General features: G+C 42.4%; 1 protein-coding gene across 1 annotated transcript in view; it reads left to right on the forward strand.

Annotated features, from left to right (window-relative positions):
- The first annotated feature begins 764 nt into the window (after positions 1-764).
- GALNT10 (polypeptide N-acetylgalactosaminyltransferase 10) overlaps positions 765-20,754 on the forward strand; it is an 89,982-nt gene continuing 69,992 nt past the window's right edge. The window contains exon 1 of the mRNA XM_033006209.2: positions 765-1,057. Within this exon, the coding sequence (XP_032862100.2) occupies positions 872-1,057 (186 nt within the window). The 5' untranslated portion in view covers positions 765-871. The remainder of the gene's footprint in view (positions 1,058-20,754) is intronic.

Genomic DNA, 20,754 nt, shown 5'->3' on the forward strand with positions numbered 1-20,754 from the left:
CATGCCTACAAATTGTCTAGACGATGGTACAGTTGAAAGCACAGAATTGGTACCCGAACAAACAGAGCTCCTTCTGACAGGGAGCCCTGGCCGGGGAGCTGCTCGGGAGCGCTCCCGGTAGCCAGCAAGGCCGGCCGGTGGCCCACGGCATCTCCCACCGTGGAGCTCTAAGGTCCTCCGGTTCACCGCGTGTCAGTGGGGCATGCTCTGCTCTGCTCTGCTCTGCCGCCCACCCCAACCCCACCCCACCCCTCCCCTCCCCTCCGGGTCCCACTTAACCCGACTCCCCCCGCCGTTTCCCCGGTGCCAGCCACATCCCTCGCAAACCGCTCTGTTTTTCAGGGGGAGCAGTACCCGGCGCCGAGCACCCGCTCAGCCCGCGGCAGCGCCGGGGCAGCTTCTGCCGCAGGGGCCGCCGCTGAATGACCGTGATTAACGCCGCCGGGCCGCTAATTGCGGAGCCTCTCGGGAGCAATTAAGCACCTTGGTTTTCCTCCGACGGTTCAGAGCCCGCTCCCCGCCCTCTCCCGCGGCGCCCACCCGGGGCACCCGCCGGTGCCACGGCATCCTTCGAGAGGCGTTACCGGAGAGTCATTAAAGGACAGTCATTAGCGGGGGGGGGGGGGGGGGCGTGAACTCGGCGGGGGCGGGGCCGCACCACCGGCGGCGGTGGGCGGGGCTGTGGAGGCCACGCCTCCCCCGCGCGGCGCGGAGCGGAGCGGAAGTGCCGGAGTTGCCGCCCGCCGCTGCCGCCGCGCGCGCGGGGGAAAGTTCTGCTCCCTCAGGGCGGCGGCGGGGGCGGCCGGGCCGCGCCGCGCTCCTTCCTCCTGCTCCTTCCTTCTCCTCTTCCTCCTTCCTGGCGGCGGCTCCGATGCGGCGGAAGCAGAAGCGGCTGCTGCAGGCGGTGGGGCTGGCGCTGGCCGCCCTCGTCTTCTTGCCCAACGTGGGGCTGTGGTCCCTCTACCGCGAGCGGCAGCTGGAGGGCGGCGGGGCGGCCGGCGGGGAGGGGGCGGCCGCCGCCGCGGGCCCGCCGGGGGCAGCGGCCGGCGAAGCGCCGGTGAGTGGCGGCGGTGGGGAGGGAGGTGAGGGACAGGACGGGGACGCACAGGGTATGGGAGCTGAGCGATGTCCCCACCACCACCACCACCACCCGTGTGCGTGGGGGAACCGCCGGGTGAGGGATGAGGAGCGAGCGCGGCCGGGGGGGTGGTTCCCGTGGGAGTGGGAGCAGCCTCCTTCGCGTGAGCTGAGGGCAGAAGGGGTTTGTGTAGGGGTTTGTGTAGGGGATGGGTGCGTCCCTCCCCCTGTCATCAGAGGGAAGCCTCGGCAGTGGCCGGGGAGGCAAGGGGGAGCTGAGAAGCAGCAGCCGGCCCTTCGGGAGGAGGGGGCGAGGGAGGGGAGTGGAGGGGGTGGCTCCTGTGCCCCTGAGGAAGTAGCCTACGTCTGGGTTGGAGGGGGGACACGAGTACTTTCTTGGCAAATCACGGATCCGGAGACCGGAGGGTCTGCATGCCTTTTGTGGCTGAGCTTGGTAAGGCAATAAAGCTTGGTCTTTGCGCCTTGCTCCAAGGAATAAAAAAGGGGAGCTTGTCCCACCCTTGCAAAGAAAAGGACAGTAATTCTGTCTCCCAAGGGTGCTCATCTGTGCCATTTCTCTTTACCTGCCTTGGAAAGGTAGAGGGAGTGAGCATTACCTGTTACCTCTGAGTCCCTGCAGAGCTTCAGGTAAGGACTAGCAGCTGGTACCAGGTGGATCTTGAAGATATGTCTGTGTACTGATCCTCCTTTGGGAAAAGAGTAGCAGATAACTCCTCCTGAGAGAAACAGAGGATGCCTGCTGGATACATGGCCTGATGATATTGCAGCACATGACTGCATTCCTTTCTTGTCCCGGTGGTGTAGTAGTAAATTCAACAGACAAACCCTTCTGCTTAGCGTGCGAGACAGAAAGGCTAGATCACCCAAATTAGACGCTTGGAAGCTCAGTTTAGCTGCATTTACTTTTGGCTGTGTAATTGCTTTATCCCCTTCTGGGTTTGGCTTTGTACCATTAAGAATGATTGGGACTTGAAAGCTTGAAATGTCAGTGTGTAACTATCAGTTCAGCTGCCACTCTGCAAGGCTCTGCTTGTTCAAAACCACTTAAAACTCTTAGTTGTCTAAATCTTTCCCTCCTTGGAGACTTGCCGCTATGACTGTGCCGTAAAGGTGGGGAAACCTACTGTGGCAAATTCTGCTCTGAGAGAGAGAGGGCTCTCAGGAAGAGGAATTATCAAACTGAGACCAAGCTCTTCCTTCCCAGAAGAAACATTTTTTCGAATTCAAGCATTCGGTGCAAATCTAGGTATAACCATGATCATATCCGTGTAATGTTCCATGTTGGTAAAGAAAGGGATCAACTCTTACCTGCCATAAAGCAAATTTGTAATGAATCCTCAAGCGTATACAGAAATCCCTTTAACATACACAGCGATCATTACATGCCAGGAGTTCCCAATGTTACTGCCTTATGCTTGTATTTCTTTTGGATGCAGGGAATCTATTTTGATTGATTGATAAGAATCAAGCCCTGTAGTACACTGCTCCATAGCTTCATATGGTATGGAGTTATGGCGAAATGAAGACCATTGTAAAATCACGTGTCTTCCAGAGGTTATGAGGAGAAAGTTGATGATTATTCTTAGGAAGCTTCAAAGCTCCTTGTTGGAAGTAGCAGTTAATTCTGGTTAAATCTGTAACAGGCAAAAAAACAGTGACAAGCTGACTTTCTATTTTTGGTCTTCCAAAATTGTCCTTGAACTGTTGGCTTTGGGTATCCGTAAGCCAGACGGTTCCTACGGTGCAGTACATCACTGCTGATTTCTGTGTACGTTTGGTGTTCTTGGTATTTAGATATCCCTTATTGCTGGTGTTGCACAGAATGTTGACTCTGTTTTAATTTGTGTGAAGTATGGCAGCTGTCAGTAAATTGAGATCTGCTTTTGTTTTGATGGTGTGTTGAGCTGGACAGGAAATGTCTGTTCAGCTTACGGGAGAATTTGCAATAAAACCTCTGCACTTGTGTAAATCAGAGTTACTGGACTTTAGGCTGAAGGTGTCATCTTCCAGTCTAATTAAAATGGAGTTATGGTCTGCAGTGGGTCTGTGAGTGAAAAGTATACTTGTATTGTATGCCTATTTTTTTTGAAGGATTGGGCCCTGAAATAACTCCTGTTATACTGAGCAAGGGAGAACATACCCTAAAGGGCAACTGGCTGTCTTGATAAAAATAATTTGAGATAAAGCAAAATAAAGACAAACCAAATGTTTGGGTTTTTGTTTTTACTGTTGTCATAGAGGTACCTGCCAGCTGACTGCAGAGTTTTTTGGGCATCCACAGATTCAGTGGTTCCAGCCTTTCTTCCTTGGTCCTGACGTGCATTCATGGTTTTTGTACTTGCTAATCAACTTCCAGCTTATAAATGAGCATGCTATCTGCTTGTTCATGAAGCCGTTTGGAAGGGCTGACTTCTTAATACCAAAACTCTAGATGATAGGAGGCTATATCATAAAAAAAAAATTATATTCATAGCAGTCAGAAAAGATTTTCTTCTGTTTCTGGCTTTAATTAGCCTTTTTGTGCAGGCTAATCTTTGAATTGAGGACATTTCGGATATGATACAGAATTGAGCTTTTCAATGAAATCTCTGTCCAGGCTCATTCTTTCTCTTTAAATGGTGTCAGCTGTTTCAGTCAGTAATTTTATCTTTCAGAGTAGCAGCAAAAGGGGGGAAAAGGTTTTAAGAAACATCTGAATTAAAGCTACAAAGCGATTCCTGGAACAGAGTTGTGATGCTATAATACTGTAGTTTAAAACCTGCTAGGAGTTTGTTTTGTTGTGTATCTTGTGTTGCGTGTTACCTTCAAAATGGCAATATATCAGTGTAGGTGATTTTGCCTTATTTAATCTTTCCAGTGCCTGAAACAAATGTGTCAGAAAATTAAGCAATCAGAAGCCATGTAAATATATTCTAGGAAAGATTATGCTAAATGGTTTTTGCAGAAGTGCCTAGGCAGCTAATTACTTCTGTATTTACATGTTCAGGGGAAACATTATGGTGGCTGAAAATAATGTATTGCTTTAATAAGGTGGATTAGGTCTGTGTTCTTTCATTCTGCCTTTGGGTTTGTTGTTCTGCCGCTCTGTTGGGTGCTTTTTGCTCCGCAGGGAAGGGGTGGCCGTAAGTCATCAAGGTCTTGGCCTCAAGGTCGTGCTGCAGATCTGTTTAGAAAAGCTGATGCATTGAGTTACTCTTCATCTTCTCTACAGCTGCATGCTCCAAACTGTCCTTTATCAGTGTGTCTATACAGTTGCTCAGCAGATGATATGAACTAGGAAGTCCTTTCCTCATGGTGTGTGTAACAGGTTTGGCTAGTGTCGTGGCTTTAAATGGGGATGATGGTATCGAGGTACTGAAGTGTTTCTGCTGACAGGAAAAGTATTGGCTCAAGCTTCTTAAACTTCATGATTGTACTTTTTTGCTCACCAGTATGAGTGTATCAGTATGATCATGTAATGCAGATTGACTTTTGTGTAGTTTCATCTTTTTCTTTTTTTAACAAGCATTCAGTAAGTAAAAACATATGATCTGTAGGTGTCGGGGTAGGAAAAAGCAAGAGAAATGAGGCTATTCCTTTTGTCACTTGAATCTCTGCTGTCTGCCTCAGAGGCTGCTGGGCATCCTCAGCCGAAATGTTTGATGTGTAGTCCTACAGTGCATAAAACACAGAGTTAGTTTGTGGGATAGTGGTTTATGCTTGGGCTAATGCAACTATTTACGTGACTTCTCATGCTCTGCAGAGACACTGCTCTGTGCCTGTGTGGTGAGGCTGGAGATCCGCACTCGGCGTGATACCTGCTGTTAGGGGAATGTGGCATTTGAACTCAGGGAGACACTAAGCTTAAACATCTGTTTCTCTGAATTGTTGGCTAAAAGCATTGTAGCAAATTAGCTGCCTTTCATTGCATGTGTTTTTATCTGATGTGATGCATGCTTTATGGAGTCACCCTGTAGCTTGTTGTAGTAGTAATTTGTGCTCTATAAATTAACTTGCGAACATGATGGAAGTATATAAATCACATAGGTGATTGTGTGGTGCCCTCTGCTGCCAGCCAGCTGGAGTGAAGTGAGATATACCTGCCTGCTGGTATGTTATGAATGAAACACCAGCTGCAAACTTATGATTGAAAAATGGTTTGTGAGAATGCTCCTTTTGGAAAGTCTAGGATTGTGAACTTCAGCCGTAGTGCAATTAAGCTTAAAGTTTCCATTCAGTATTGCTGAAAATGGAGCCCTAACAATGAGCTGAGTGGGGAGCGTTGCTGTGCTGCCTTCCAGACTGCTGCTGCTGCTCGTGTCCTCCTCAGCAGAAGAAAATGATCCGCTTTGCCATTCTGACCTGGAGGCAGCTATGAAGCTGTCAAGGACTGTCAGCTTCGTGTTGTGCTTGGCAAAAGCCAATAAGGAGGAGGGTGGTTTAGCAGACTCTGTGCTGTTCAGGCTGGAGAGGGAGGGGAGCGGCTTGGGAAAAGTGAGAGGAAAACCTTTCTCCTCTCTGGCAGCCAGGGATAAACAGAACAACAAAATTACCATCCTTCCTATGCAGATTTCTTTGGCAGTTACACTGGTTGAGCCCTTGACCTTGCTACTGCCATTGAACTCTGGGGCTTGGCTTCTCACAGACCTCTTAGACTGTCATGTTGGCAGTTGTCATCAGCTGATAAAAGAGGAAACTTTGAAAAGCTTATTTTGGTAAGCATGGTGTAAAACAATTGGCATCTAACAGCTGAAGTGCAAGTGCTGAACAAGCCTGTTTTAAATTAAGAGTGACTGATTTCCAGTATGGGCTACTCTAAAGTTGATCACTTCAGTGCACTTGCAAAACGAGCAGGTTTTTGTGGACTAGACAAATGTGGACCACACTACTTATTAGCAAAGTGAGCTGAAGTGAACATGAAGTGGCTGAACCATCTCACAGCTGTTAAATGCAAAGTAAAATTTGGAAAAGATGTTTATTAAGAAACTGGAGCTTTCAGTGGTCTTCACTCAGTGTCTCATTATTCCTTCTGGTGATTTTCACTGTGACAGGAACACAGAACTCAATGAACAAATGAGCTGTATGCTAGGTCTCCGACACTGTGTGGAAAATAAAAGGTTTATTATACTTCCTGTTCTTTAGGGGAAGTTATCTCTATTGTGGAGCAGGTGCTCCTGTTATTGGACAAGTGGTTCTGTTTCACCACTCAGATGTGTTCCATGTGCAGTTCTGAATAGTTACAAGGGTTACCTTTCTTCAGGGAAAGAAGATTTCAGCAAGAAAACTTTTTGGCTCCTGGCATCTGGACTAGTTTTTGGATCACTGGTGAAAACTGTAATTGTACAGTGATCTCCAGAACTGTGTATTTTTCCTGTATGTGTAGTGATCAAGATGTGAGAGATAGCAAGATTTAAGAGTAACTATAGTTATAAATTTCATGGCAGATAACTGCCATGTATTGACTAAGTGGACTGGTAAACTAATGGAAAGTTTCTTACCACTGTTGAGGAGTGTTGGTGAAATTAGGCAGAAAAATGCTATCAACCAGACTTTCAGTTATATAGTATTATCTTCCATTCCCTGTTTAAATACAGTTACAGGCATCACTAATAAAAAGATAAAGAGCTGCAGTTAACCTTCCTGTCACTCTTGTATTTGCTTCCCTGTGGAGCCAACTGTAACCTTACTTACATTGCATAAGAACAGAACCTGTCTAACTTAAACTTTGAGGAAATTGTTATTCAAGTGTAAAAGCAATCTACACACTGCTCCTGTTTCTTTGCAACCTTTTCTTATACCAGGCAACACAGGCAGGCAGCCTTCAGCCTTCCTTCTGGAAAATAAAGAGCTGGTGGGGTGCATTAGGAATTTGCAGGAGGTATTCCACCGTGTGCTTGAAATATCACCAGGAATAAAAAAAAAGTGCTGCAGAAATTCTTTTTGATCCACTATGAAAGCAGGCAGTTCAACCTGCTAGCTTGGTATCCTGTTGACTTTAGCAGAGCTGTCGTTGGTAAGCTTTTATGGAGTGCACCTTAACTGGAGAGAGCTGTGCTGAGTTTCCTGGTACTTCGTGATGGTGTAAATGCTTATGAAAACAAAGCTGCTGTGATATTTACCATCAGAGGACACTCTCTAGTGTCCATCATGCTTCATGTTTTCCATCCTGTTAACTCTGTAGGGTAACCTCTAAGTTATGCAGCTTTAAATTATTTGATAGTAACATGAATAATGCATGATACTGTGTAGGCACAGGGAGAGGGGTGGCTTCAGTGACTCTGTGCATATGAAAGCTTTTAATAGTAATAGCTACTCTCAGGTTAAGTGACCTGAGCGTATGTGTAGATTTTCTTCTGTATCACCTTTACTAGAAAACTGGAAAGGAATTTTCCCATGGCTGACTGGGTTAAAAACTGGATATTCTGATGGGATATATTGTGATGGCAAGCAGACACTAATGATTATTTAAATAATCATAAATTTAAATATTATTTAAATGTTACTTCAATCAGACTGAGGTAGATTAAGTTAAAGCTGAGTAGTCACTTTTTGTTAACCTTGTATCTGTATGTTTGTATTCTGAAACCAAGTCGGGATTAGCCTTCCTGCCCTACATTTGTGCTTTGTCATAATCTGAGCCAATGTCCCTGGACAGAACAGTTTCAGTCAGACCTAGAGCAGTTTGACCACCCATGTATTCCTTCTAGATACAGCATGGCCTGGGATTCCTCTGCTTCTAGAGAGAAGTGTAAAAGACATTCTGACTTGACTTCAGGTCCCAGATTGTTTGCAAAGCTGATAGCTGTCAGTGGGGATTTTTAGCAGTTAACAGAAAGTGTGAATCTGTTTATCAGATTTCAGACTCCTGAACAAGTCCTGATGCTCTGAGTCACTTTCAGGAGTATAATGGTGTGATGCTTTATTTCTAAATCCAGGGATAATAGCACTGCCTCTCCCCCCCTTTTCTGATTTCAAATTTTTATGTTCTACTTTTGTACTGCCTTTCAAATTCTCTGTTATCTCTTTAAGAGTCTATTTGTGGTTTTCCCTTCAGATCTGGCATGCTGCTCCTGACTTCTTACAACCCAGGGAGTTAGGAAGTGTTACTGGTCCTTCTTTATTCAACCTGAAGCTTAACCTCTCAGTGGTAATGGTATCTTTTGTATCACTGTAACCGACACTCATGGTATTTCCTGCATTTTGTGTTACCCTGGCTAGGTGATGGATAGGTAACAAGGAAGGGAGTGTTTATCTACACAGCTTTCTTAAGAATATTAGTAGTACTGGATATCAAATTATGGCTGACTTGTCAGACTGTGCCTCTTTTGTTAAAGAGTCTGGCAAATAACTGGAGAAAGCTACAGATAAGTAAATCAATATGTAGCACAGTAAATTGTCAGGCAGCTCTCCTTTTCAAATGACTGGGTAGAAGAGTAACTTCTACAGTGAGATCTGCTGGCAGCTCTGCATCCGAAGTCCTGTGCACCCCCTAAAATATAAGAAATACGTTATTTGATATGTCTCCTTATTGTTCATAAACTTGATAAAGCTTTAAAGAAGGGAGGTCTACTGTTTCTTGGTCCTTAAGTTTGATTTTCTTTCTAAATAATTAGCTCTCTTCTCTGCCCTTTTGCAGTTCCTCCATTTTCTCTGATCTTAGCTCCAGGGTTAAAAGAGAGCTCTCTAGAGCATATATCTATAATTAAGGCTTTTTAACCACAGTTACAGTGGAGTATAAACAGTGCTCTGGTGTTGCTGATATCTAGGGAAGAAACTTGCTTCAGCAGAAAAGCTGTTGATTTTATTATAACTGAACTCTCTGCTATCCTAGTCATGGAGTTCCCTCTGATACTGCTTCGTGCCTTCCCACTTCCATAAGTTATCTTTCTAAGATTGGTGACCATTAATGGTATATCTTCTGTAGCTCACAAGAGTAACAATCATTTATTCTGCCTGTCGTTTTCTTGGAAACACAGGTTGCCAGCTATTGTGAGTAGTATCCCTCATGAGTATATTCAGAAAGCTTGAGGAAGTATCATCCAGCTCATTTCTAAGTTCTGACTTCTTTGGGTCTTACTGCAACTCTGTCCAGGCATCTGTACAACTTTCATAAAGTGTACCCATGGTTCATGGCGTTCAGCAGACTTCCCTCTTTTGGAGGCCATGATGTAAACACATGGACATGTTGCCACCAACAGGAGTCAGAGATGAAATTCCTCACTTAGTTTAGGTGCTCTTGGAGGTCTTACAACTACAGTGGGCAAGAGCACACTTAGAGGCGATTACTAAAGAGTAACTGATGGCTTCAAATGTGCATCCTACAAAACTCAGTTTATAGTAATATATCCTTTGCTTTTCTGTACTACTGGGTCAAACTGAAATGATAAGCAGTTTAAGCATATTAAGGGTTTAAAATGGAAACCCTGTTTTAAGCAAGTTGGTGTAATTACTGTGGGTATTATGATTCTTTCCTTTGCCAGAAGATAGAAAGCAAAGGAAGGGGAGGAGTGTGGAGACTGAAGACTTGACTGCATAGCACTGCTCAACCTGGTGAAGTTCATTCTTAATGTTTTTTTTTGAGATTGTGTCTTTCAGTCTTGACTCCTTATTAATTTTTCATCTGTAATACTTTTTTCTTCCAAATTAGCACAACAAGTAGCAGAAAGCAACTTCTAAAAACTTTCTAAACAGTGAATGCTGACATCTTTCCCTGCTAAGCTGAGCATTACCTTTGCAGCAAGGTAACTGATTTCTGCTCAGAGTGTCTCCCCTCAACACCAGTATGTATTTCTTACATGTATGTCATGTCTAACTGATGTAGCAGGGACCTGACACGTTTCCCAGATGTAGCTTTGAATAGAGAACCTGGCCCCTTCTGAGTGGTTGCGGTTCACAAGGTGACTGCTGAAGTCAAACTTCCAAAAGGCATTTCAGAGTATTTTTTTAAATGCACAGAAACTGTAGCTGTTTACTGAAATAATGACAAACCAAGAGGTTGAATTTCAAACAAATGTTGGAGGGTGGTTTTTCCAGCTACAAATATTGGAACTTATGTCTTAAAATTGGATGTCTATAAATGAACTCTTCCTTCAGTAGAGCTATTTGGTCATAAAAATAAAGGATTTACAGAATCAGTCTGTCTCCTGCAAGAATTTTCTGGATGCATAAAATCTTCCTTCTTGTTTGATTATTTTCTCTTTCCAAAAATCTGATTAGAATGACATTTTGTCTTTGTTAGTCAAAGTCTTGTGATGTTTTAGGGCTTTATCAGATCTTATCTAGAAACACTGTCAGCTGTCCCTCCTACATGCAGAGCTGCTTTGCTTCTGCCCTCTTGAACAACTGTTTTTACAAGATTAAGTTATGAAAAGTTGTGCTCTGCTTGATCTCTAAAGCCTGAAATCCTTTGCTTGCAGCTATGTGTGCAAGCTAAGATGACTTTTCAAAGGACCATCATCCTCTTCTGCATCTTTGCTTGTTACTATTCAGAAATCTAACATTAAAAACCTCTAGTAGCAAGTCTTGTTTTTTCTCAGTGGAAGATTGTGCAGGATTGTCTTTGTATAAATTACCTTTACTTGTGTTCAGATTCATTTGGGAAGTTACTTTTGCCTAGTTCATGACACTAACAAGAAAACAGTTTTTCTCCATGATGGAAGAGAGAGGATTTTTTTCTTTCTTGAGCTTACCTAACATTTTTCAGGCTTCAGATGAAGTCCAAATAAGAAATTTTCACAGGGTCTAGTAAGCATGAGCTGTTGCTTAATAAATAAAACAAGTAAAACAGAGTTTGAGTGTTCTTAATGTTTAGACCAAAGTTTTCAAAGATGTCTTAGAATGTGATGTTCTTTTGAAAAATAAGAGTCTTAGTGACTTTGATCTAGGATATGATACAAAAATAAGCACATAACCAGGTCTGGCATCCCATAAGCTTTTGTTTTGTTTTCTCTTTTTTATATTACTATTTTTTAAAGGGTGAGCAGCTTCTTCACTTCTTCTCAGACTGACTTTAATCTTAACTCTGCTTCCTTGGAAGTGGCTCTCTTTAGAGACTGTACTTTCAGCTCAGATAAGTAAAAGCAAAATATATTCCCTCACTAAAGAAAATCAGAATCCCAAAAGCTAGGTAAGTACAGGCATAACTACATTGTAAAGGGTTTCAGTTAGGCAAGTAAGTTATTTTATGTAACGTTACAGAAGGTCACTTAAATTTAGCCTGACTGTCAGTTCATGTTAGCCACTACGTAACAGGCTTATTCTGGATCTCAAAAAGAAGTGAACCCTGTGATTATCTTCTGTCTTCTCATTTATCTTCCAGGTGGCCTGTTGCCAGGGTTTAGTGTGTGATAGCCAAGTAATAAGGAATAACCCTTTTTTTTCCACTCCTGCATATGTTAGTTTTGCTAATCTACCAAATATACTCTGGACTGCCACTTCTTTTTGATTCTCAGGCTGCGGCTTACTGTGTTGGAAATATCTGAAACTCCTATTGATGTTTTGCTGCTGTATGCTGCCTAATTTTTTTTTTTTGGCTGTTTGGAATCTGAATCAAGGTATTAATTTAGCTGGGGGGGTGTGGAAATCTCCTTTCAGAAAACCAGCATCTGTTCACAGGTCTTGTTCACAGCAGCAAAGAAGCTGTATTGGTACAATTAAGGTGTTTGGAATGAGACTTCTCAAAATTATTTTGCTTGCCTGATTTTGAGGGCATGGAAGTAAGCTGCAAAAACATCTGCAAAGTATTAGAAGCCCTATAATTTTGGTGTAGGAACTGGCAGAATTGTATTTGGTTATACATACGGAGACCAGAGGACTATCCAAGTTAATGATTGTTGCCATTTTCCTGAAGTTGCTGCTGAATTTTTGGAAGTGTGGTTCTTCCCCCATTTTGCCCCAGATTGTTTCTGATTTTCAGATGTGGGTTGTGCGCTCTGTGAATGGGGATGTGGAAGATTGGAAAAATCTTCTCGGCAATGTGAGGGCCCTACTTGTGGTGTCTTTGACTTTGATTGCTGCAGAGTGTCTGTGTATAAAAGAGAATAGGTTTTCTTTCACCATAGTTGCATATTTTCTGCAAATAGGAATTTGGGCCAGCTGGTTACAGAAAAAGAGTCCTTGGCAAAGCATGTACAAACTAACAAGAAAGTTTCTTGAACCTCAATCTGTGCCAAGACCCTTTTCCTTGTATTTTGGCCAAAGCTGTTATCAGCATAAACTAATACTGGTTACCATAGGTGAAAGGCCTAATCTCTAGAAACAAGTGATGTCTTGTGGCTTTCCAAGTGCTGATATTTTTATAATAAGAGGCTGCTCGTAGTAGAAATGCATCTGAGAAGCCGTGAATCGATGCATGTGAGCAGAGTGCACTGGCATTGCAATAAATCATCTGGGAATTGTCAGTTGTGTAAAAACTCAAATATTGGCTTAACCCGAAAATGTTAAATGAGATATAAAACTACAGATTTTCTCTCTGGATCTTTGAAAACAATAACAAGTCATCTGAAAACTTGTTTTTTTAAAATTATTTCTAGAGGATATGCGTTTTCAAGCCTAATGCAGTGAAGTATATTTTTATAGTCCTTGAAAACAAAACCTGACAGACCATATTTGCCAGCACTTATATTGGTATGGTGACAGTGCTTCTTTTTAAAGCATGCCAGAGGAAATGCTCTGTGCTGGAGCATATGTCAGTGATTAGTGGGACCAGTGCTGCAGTATGAAGTGGGAGAAATATGGTTGTGTGTAGCAAAAGTTGAATGGACAGAACATGAGAAATGTAGTGGGTTTGGGTTTGGTTTTATAGTAGGAATGGAAAATAGTTACTTTTAGGGTTATCTGTATGTAACTGATATGCTGTCTTCCAAATCAGTTGAGGTTTAACCAAGGTGACAACTGGTGACTTTGTATGTTTCCCTTAATTTCTCTTTCATTTAGAAAACTGCCCATTTGAACCTATCACTGTTTATATAATGCAGGTATTTGCATGCATTGTTTATGCCAGAGTGAACTGAAAGACTTTGGTATCCAACTCTTTTTGTGGATTTAGACCTAAGTAGATTTAAGGGCTCAGGCAGAGCAATCCTCAGAAACCAGCGAATCCTCTCCAGACCTGACTGACATACTGGGTCCAGAGGTCTTGCCAGTCAAGCCCCTGGAGTGTGTGCTCACATTTTGCTTCTGAATAGCTCTTCCTATCTCCTTCTCCTCCCTGAAGCCCAGCAGCTATCCTTAGCACTGACTACCTTTGTCAAGGACACTGAGTTCAGAGCACAGCTCTCGGAGCAGAGCTCTCCATGAGCCACATGGGACCCTGGGTACTTGCATTTGAAGCCTTGAAGAGGAGGACAGTGCCCTACTACCCTTCCACAAGGATTGCTGACAGCTTTTACAAAAGAGTTGAAGTGCAGAAGCTACAGCAGTCAATCAACTTTGTTTCCCTGCTTTCACCATGCAAAAATAACAAACACCTGCCCTGTGTTTGAGAGGAATAGCTCAGGCATCAAAGCACGCAAACAGGTATGAATGGTTCTTATGCAATAAAGAGGCCACCTTGCACATAAGGGCCATGTACTTAAGACTTGGAGAAATCAAAGGTCAAAAGCCTGTCTTACCCAGCTGTTTTGAATTTGTTCCTGAAGGTACCTACAGACTTTACTCAAGGACATAGACCCCATGGTCAGCATCACAAAACTGGAAGTGGAGCAGTGAGATGCACGGCATTGCAATATTATAGTTTGTTGTGGATTTAGCCCTTGACATCATAGATGTAGTCATCACTCAAGTGCTGTAAAATGCTATTCTGTCTCACTCTATTCTTTGTATCTCATCAGTTGTGTTGGAGTACACCAGAATTATTCTATTTCATATAAATGGGAGCAAAATGAAAACGCCCTGATCCCTTTATCACAATTTATGTCTGTATTTGAACTTTGCTAGTATTTGTTTATGAAAACTGCTTGTTTTCCTCTCTGAAATCTTTTTGTTAGAGCAGCTCAATACAGCTTGGATTAATGGAAGTCACAATAGGTTAGAGAATCCCTGAAAATTAGAAAAAGAATGTATTAGCCTGCTGCATAGTATTACCCTGCTAGTATAAAAATTAGGCTGCTACTTTTTGTAGAGTAGACATTTGGCTATTAATACTTAAACAAATAATGCAAAAAGCCAAGTTATTTCCAATTAAATGCAAGTTGTAAAATAATTGTCTTGAGCTCACTACAGCTGTGACTTCCCTGTCTTACACGTTTTTTTGTGTAGATTTTTTCATCACATTTAAGAGGTTTTTAAAGCTATTTTAGGTCTGTTTTTTGCTCGCCTGTAAAGTTTTTGCTTTTGAGTAATTCTTGAGATAATTAGAAAAACAAAATTAAATTCTTTGGGTTGTTTAGGGAAAAGTGATAGCTTCATGAGGATTGATTTGTATTTCTATAGCGTGCAGGAGGCTCAGTTGGAAATTGGCAACAAGAAAGTAAAACACCAAAAGGAGGAAGACTGTTTCCCATAAAGTAATATCAACTGAAAGTATTTTTATTTTCCTTCGCTAAAGTTGCTCTATAGAAAATGCCTTAAAACTTAGATTGTTTGCTGGTACTTGTACCAAAAAAAGCAGCCTCTCATCAGTGCAATAATTTGATTTTTATACTGTGTCAGAAGTACTGCACAGCTTTCTGAAAGGGACAGCTGGATTTTCACTGCTGACTCAATCCAGTGTTTAAAGATCTCGGGTGTTTTCAGTCTCCAGGTTTTGTAATTGCTTCATACTTGAACCTGCTGGCTCAGGCATGAGATTTCTGGACCTAACTTCTTCTTCCTTAGCTTATCAGAGCTGTGGAAGGATCTGACTTTGAAACCTTGATTATTTTTAATCTCTTCTCAATTCCTTACAACCATTAAAGGTCTAAACATTTAAGAGGAGCACTGGCTTACCTCATTTGTGAGTCACACCTTCACAATAAATTGATGTTTTCAGCAAAATGTTTTCAAACTCATTGAAGTTGGATCCATTAGTAATGGGTTCCCATGGGGTTTTGGCTCATTTTGTTTTTTGTTTTTTGTTTTTTTTTTTTTTTTTTAGCAGAAATAGGTGTACAAGTGGCTCTTTGAAAGGCTGCTGTTCCTGAATAGCAGGGGGGAGGCAATGGTTCTGACTGGAAGATCGGCAGTGAGGCATGGTATTCATCTTTTCTCTTCTGATGGAAGACTATTGATAATTATCTGTGTCTCTTGCTTGTGAAGTGGTGTGATGCACTGTTAAGGTAGACTTGTTCATCTACATCCTCTGTTTAGGAGGTGGAAAAAAATACCAAAGAAAGTTTTCTTCCATCCTATTTATAAACTTTGTGAGCTTAACATGAATGAGTTTGGGCACGTGTTCAGTGCTGCTGGATTATGCAGTTAGGATTCTGTTCTGGCTTCCTAAATGAGAACAGTGTGTAACACATCACCATTCAGCGTGTGTGTAATCTGTTCTTGGTTCTGTGCTGTGTACAGTCAGCAAAAAGGGTCAGGAATTAAAGAGGAGATCAGTTCTTGCACCTGGATCTTGTTTGAAATCACAGGGTACAAAGCTTCTAAAGCCTCTAAAAACATCTTGGTGACTCCTTAAAAGAGGAAGCTGGTTAGCAGGAGACCCTGTAAGCTGCTTGGTTATAGAGTACTCTTAAAATTTAATGAAATATAATCCCACATTTTAATTGCATGTCTGGTCATATGAATTTAATGTTGACTTTAGCAATTCTGCTTAATACCTAATGGGGCTAAACTCTGTGTAGCAATGAATCTCTTCCAAAAGACCTTAATCTTAAATACTAATACTTGAAAAAGCAAGGAGGGAGAGGCAGCGGTTGCAAAGATATCACTTGGTTTCTTGAAGCTCTTCAAGTGTCTTTTGTGGTTCAAAGCAATCTTGGCTTTAGCTTATGTTACAAAGGTTTCCTCCTCACTAGTCTGCAGAATGCCTTGGACAACCTACAGCAAGTATGTAAGAGTTTACTGTCATCTGCAGCCAAAATGGTGGAAACATTAAACATAGCTCTTTGGAAAGTTGTTCTGCAGTTCTTTTGCTAAAGGGATTTATTGTACCTCATCCAGTAGCCACACTTGCTGGCTTGTGTCCCTGGAACACTGAATGTTTGATAAATGGCACAGTTTGCAGCAGGAGTTAGTCAAGAGTTAGTTTAGGTATATCCCTGCCATGTAATGCTGCACCATCACTTCAGTCAGTCCTGAAATATTATAGGTCTTTGTTTCTTTGCTGTTGTCTTCTGCCTTTGCTGAGAGGTGATGATAAGAGAACACAAGGAATGCTGCTGAACCTTTTATCCTCCTACTGCTGCACATGAGATTTTTGTAATTCATCTGTTTGGAGTTGAAAGGGTGGGCAGGGAGGGTTGTGTTATACCTTGAATAGTCAAACTGTTACAGTTTTTATCTTACACCTTTTGTGTATAGCTGTGTGCCCAGCCTGAAACTGAATGCTGCTTTAGTGACTCTTGATCTTCACGGTGGTTTACATCAAGCCCGACATAGAACAGTAAGCGCACCGGTGTCATTCTGGCCAGTCGCATATTCACTGACCACAGGAGAGTTGTTAACTGCACCTCTTGCCAATTGCATAGGCTGATGTGGGAATAAGACTGAATGTGCTTTTCTGGAGCAGTGGACTTCAAGGAGAAGAGGAAGTAAATGTCCATTTCTTCATGTTGTCCTCAGACAACATGCTATCCCCAACCCAGCTGGCAGAATGGGCTGCACTGGGCAAAAGGCTTGGCACTAACTCTAGCAAGGATGGCAGTTTTGTAGTACTAGACAGCTGGTATCCTGTGGATCTGACACAGTGCTTGACATAACTATTAATCTCTGTTAATGGGATTGCCTGACTCACCTTAATTTTTCATTGTGGAGTCAGCAAAGTGGATGCTTCAAGTCCGTGGAACTGAATACGCACTCCCAAGGCACACACCCAGCTTGAAGGTGGGAACCGTGTTCTGGCGCAGCAGGTTAATGCGCAGCTGACGCACAAAGTGCTTGTACTAAAGCAGCAGTCTTGGAGGTGATGGATTGTGTGTCCTTTCTTGCTTTCATGTGTCAGAACAGCTCTGGTTTCTTTAGTGGTCTACGGCTTGTGATCAAGAGAAAATGTCTATCATGTAAATGCTTTTGTGTATGTATAACAGAAAAACTGTAAATGTTAAGGCGTTTTATTATCTTGCAGTGTGAGGAACTATTTAGAAACAGTGTTGTCAGTTGGATGGGCAGCTTTCAGAGATAAAGGTGTCTGCTGTAGCTTTTGCTGCTCCATCTTTGAGTTTCTGTTGCTAGAAGGAGACGTGCTGTACTTTGGAAAGGTTGTAGTTGAAAGAAGTTACAAAACAGCACCCCAGCAGGGTATAAGCTCCTCGAAGTAATCTCTTGGATATTGCACATACTTGATAGACATCTCAAGGCGTAAGCCTTCTCTAAAGAGTAAACGAAAGTTCATTGGTATCCAGGCAAAGACCCTTTGGCAACCTGGACTTGGCTTTCATGTTGTCTGCTTCTTCTGGGTGAGGAGGTATTGTCTGAGCTGTGGATATAAGGTGCTCTGCAACATTTTAGTAGCACTTAAACTCTCTTGACCCAATTTGCTTGGTTTTTTTACTGGAGCACCGATTAGCAGTGGCTTGCTAGTGTAAAAGTAAGAAGCAGTTAATTCTTGTAAGTCAAATCCTGTGTGACACTGATTTGGGTTATGCCATCTTAGAAAAAATGGGGCAAACTCCTCAAATGAATGTGATAAACGATGGGCAGGGGTGATCCTGGTACCAGATACTGACGCGACAGGCAAATTGCATGTTAAGACTTCAGTGGTGTGGGCTACTTCTGATGGCTGCTTTCCTTCTCTAAGTCATGACTGATCTCAGTTCTTAGCCACAGCAGGCTTCCTTGATGGCCTTAACACATTCCACAGGATTCCAGATTGTTCTGAAAATACTTTCTAAATGCTGTCTTAATTAAAGATTTCTTTAAGCCAGAATTAAGTTCTTAAAATGTTTCAGGCATTTTCTAGAAGTCTTTGAAAGCTGACTGTACATTCCTTTCAAAGTTGATCTACTGCCTGTTGTGGGTTACAAAGTAATATTGTGTCCTTGTGGGTTACAGATTCAAATGTGTGTGGTTTTGTTTTGTTTTGTTTGTTTGGTTTTGTTTGTTTGTTTGTTTGTTTTTGTTTGTTTTTGTTTTCCTTTCAGCAGTTTGCCTTTCTGTGAACTGACACTGCCACAGCGTCATGCTTTAGAATTTTGCAATTGTGTAGTTGTGGTCCTTTAGCAGTAATGGAAAAAAAAAGTCTAGTGTTTCTGGGAGGGCATTTGCAAAATCCCTGGATATGTCAGATGAGATAGTGCTGCATAAGACAAGATACTAATAGCCATCTAAAATGCCTTTGTTTTGTTTTGCAGAACCTGTGGCTGCTGCTAAAATTGCATTGGGTGGAGTTGTTGGCAGCTGACGCAGCTGTGGTGCTGCAAGTATTTTATATGCTGCTTAGAGGATTTGAAGATAAGTGCTTAAGGGACGTGCCTTTAAAGACAAGTTGCACTGTCCTGGGTCCATCCCTACCAAGATTTACGAGAAGAGGTAGTTCTCTGCCATCAAAATAGTTATTAGAGCCTGGAATCCAAACCATGTCATGACTTTTTTTAGACAGGGACTGGGTACTGGTGTTTTGGGTTTTAATTAGTGTTCAGATTTTAAAGGCATAATGCAACTATCTGTATTCTGTGTATCTCACTGAAAAGGATGTGTATTGGAGAGAAGCGGATTTCTGTAACAGTAAAGCAGAATTCTTAGCTACAAATATGTGTTTGTAAGAAAGCTCTGGGTCTGCTCTCTCTCCAAATCCACGTTCTGCATAGATTATGTTTTTCCTTGCATTTTGCAGGTAGTTTGGAGGAGCTAGTGGTTCTAGTAGAGTTGTCACTTTTTCCTGGTGAGTCCAGTTAACTTCTGCAGAAAATTATATTCAACCTCCCCTTTAATCAGTGCTAGGAAAGCTGGCTGCTGGTTTGAAGATGAAGTCAGTGCAGAGGTGTCTTTCTGAGCTTGCAGTTGGCCTTTGACGCTTTGCTGCTCAGTTCTATAATGTTGCAAAAGGTTTAAAAAAAAGAAAATTGCAACCTTGTCAGTTTATGTTGCTTCTGCTGGGACCCGTGAGCTGCTGTGAAACTACTTATCAAGTTGATGTTCAGATTCTGATTGACAATTGCAAGAGTATGTCAGACTAGAACTCAGCCCAAAAATAAATACATGGTTATAGAGAGCATGTCATGTACATCATCCCAAAATTTCTTACAATAAGTGAAATGTTAATTGTTTTGTATTTGCTTTGCAATCTTCTGATGTATCAAAAGCCATGTAGTTATCTATCCTTATTAAAGGTTCTGAAGTGGCAATGGTTGACTGTCTCCGTATTTGCTGTTCAATTACTATTAAGTAACAGGAAAGCCTGCTAAGTGGTCAGTCAGCAAAAGTGTTACTGGGAAACTACGTGGCTATTGAGCACTTAAAAGCTGAAGACAAATTTTCAAGTGTTTTTTGTGTTCTGAAAGAAGGATGGGAGGCAGTTCTTACGAACTTTGCACTGAGATCAGACTAAGCAGTGAAGGCAATAAGTGAGTGCATTAATCTGTGGGGATGAGGAAAACATTTATTTCCTAAGGGAACAAAGTATGACAGGGCTGTTTATCTCCCTTAAGTTTCTCAGGAGATATGAACCGAAAATACATTGTACTTAGCTGCTTTTATCACTGTACTATGTAATTTCTTTGTAAAATATCTTACCCAGAGAGGTCAGTTTTCTAGCACAAGCCTTGCTCCTCTGTTCTTCCTCTGGTCTTGAAAGAGTTTTGCAGATTTGCCTTGTTTGTGAGAGGTGCTTCCTCCAGAGCAGCATAGGTAAAAAGAGGTTTAGAGCTGCTTGCATTAAAAAGACAAGGCCATAACATAGTTGTGAGACAGTAGCTTTTCCCTGACCCACAAAACAGCATATATTGGGAAGGTGCAGTTGGAGGTTTACATAGTTTTTGGACTACTTCACTAACAGCTGAAGCACAAGTTATGTGTTTATTCAGAGGATTTCCACTTGCAGTGTATCATTCTCCCAGTCTCTCACTCTGGATCTGGACAGCAGACTGTCCTTACGGGTGTGGGGCTCTTTGCTCACAGGCTATGAAGTTGTGCTGAGCGTTTGCTATTTGTTTTGAGTTGGACACGCCTGCCTGCCTGTTGGGCAAGTTGTTTCAGTTGGCTTCAACCTTTCCATACGGAAATGCCTGTTTGGACCACAGTAACAGCTGAATGAGCTGGTTGTCCAGAATGTTTTGCTTGAGTTATCTCTAAAGCCAAAGCCGTGGAAGGCTTTTTAACACAGAAATTTAGCATGAGCAAATACAAAGTTAGGCAAAGCCTGTTGAACTGGTGGCAGCTTGTATAGAAGCACTCCCTAAAGGAAGGGAGAGGCTTTTGTGAGTGCCCTATCAGTGTCTGGCTGCACACACAGCCTTGAGACTTTGTTCCTGTTGTACTGCTGGGAGTGAGTCCACAGCCCTGTAAGTCTTGGCTATACCTGTAGTAGCTGTGCTTTTCCAGCCTCAGTGTTTGTGTACCTTACATCTGTGCTGATTTATAATGCTCAAGAAC

Source organism: Tyto alba, unplaced genomic scaffold, assembly GCF_018691265.1.
Source record: "Tyto alba isolate M040663 unplaced genomic scaffold, T.alba_DEE_v4.0 Super-Scaffold_17, whole genome shotgun sequence".
Taxonomy (NCBI): domain Eukaryota; kingdom Metazoa; phylum Chordata; class Aves; order Strigiformes; family Tytonidae; genus Tyto; species Tyto alba.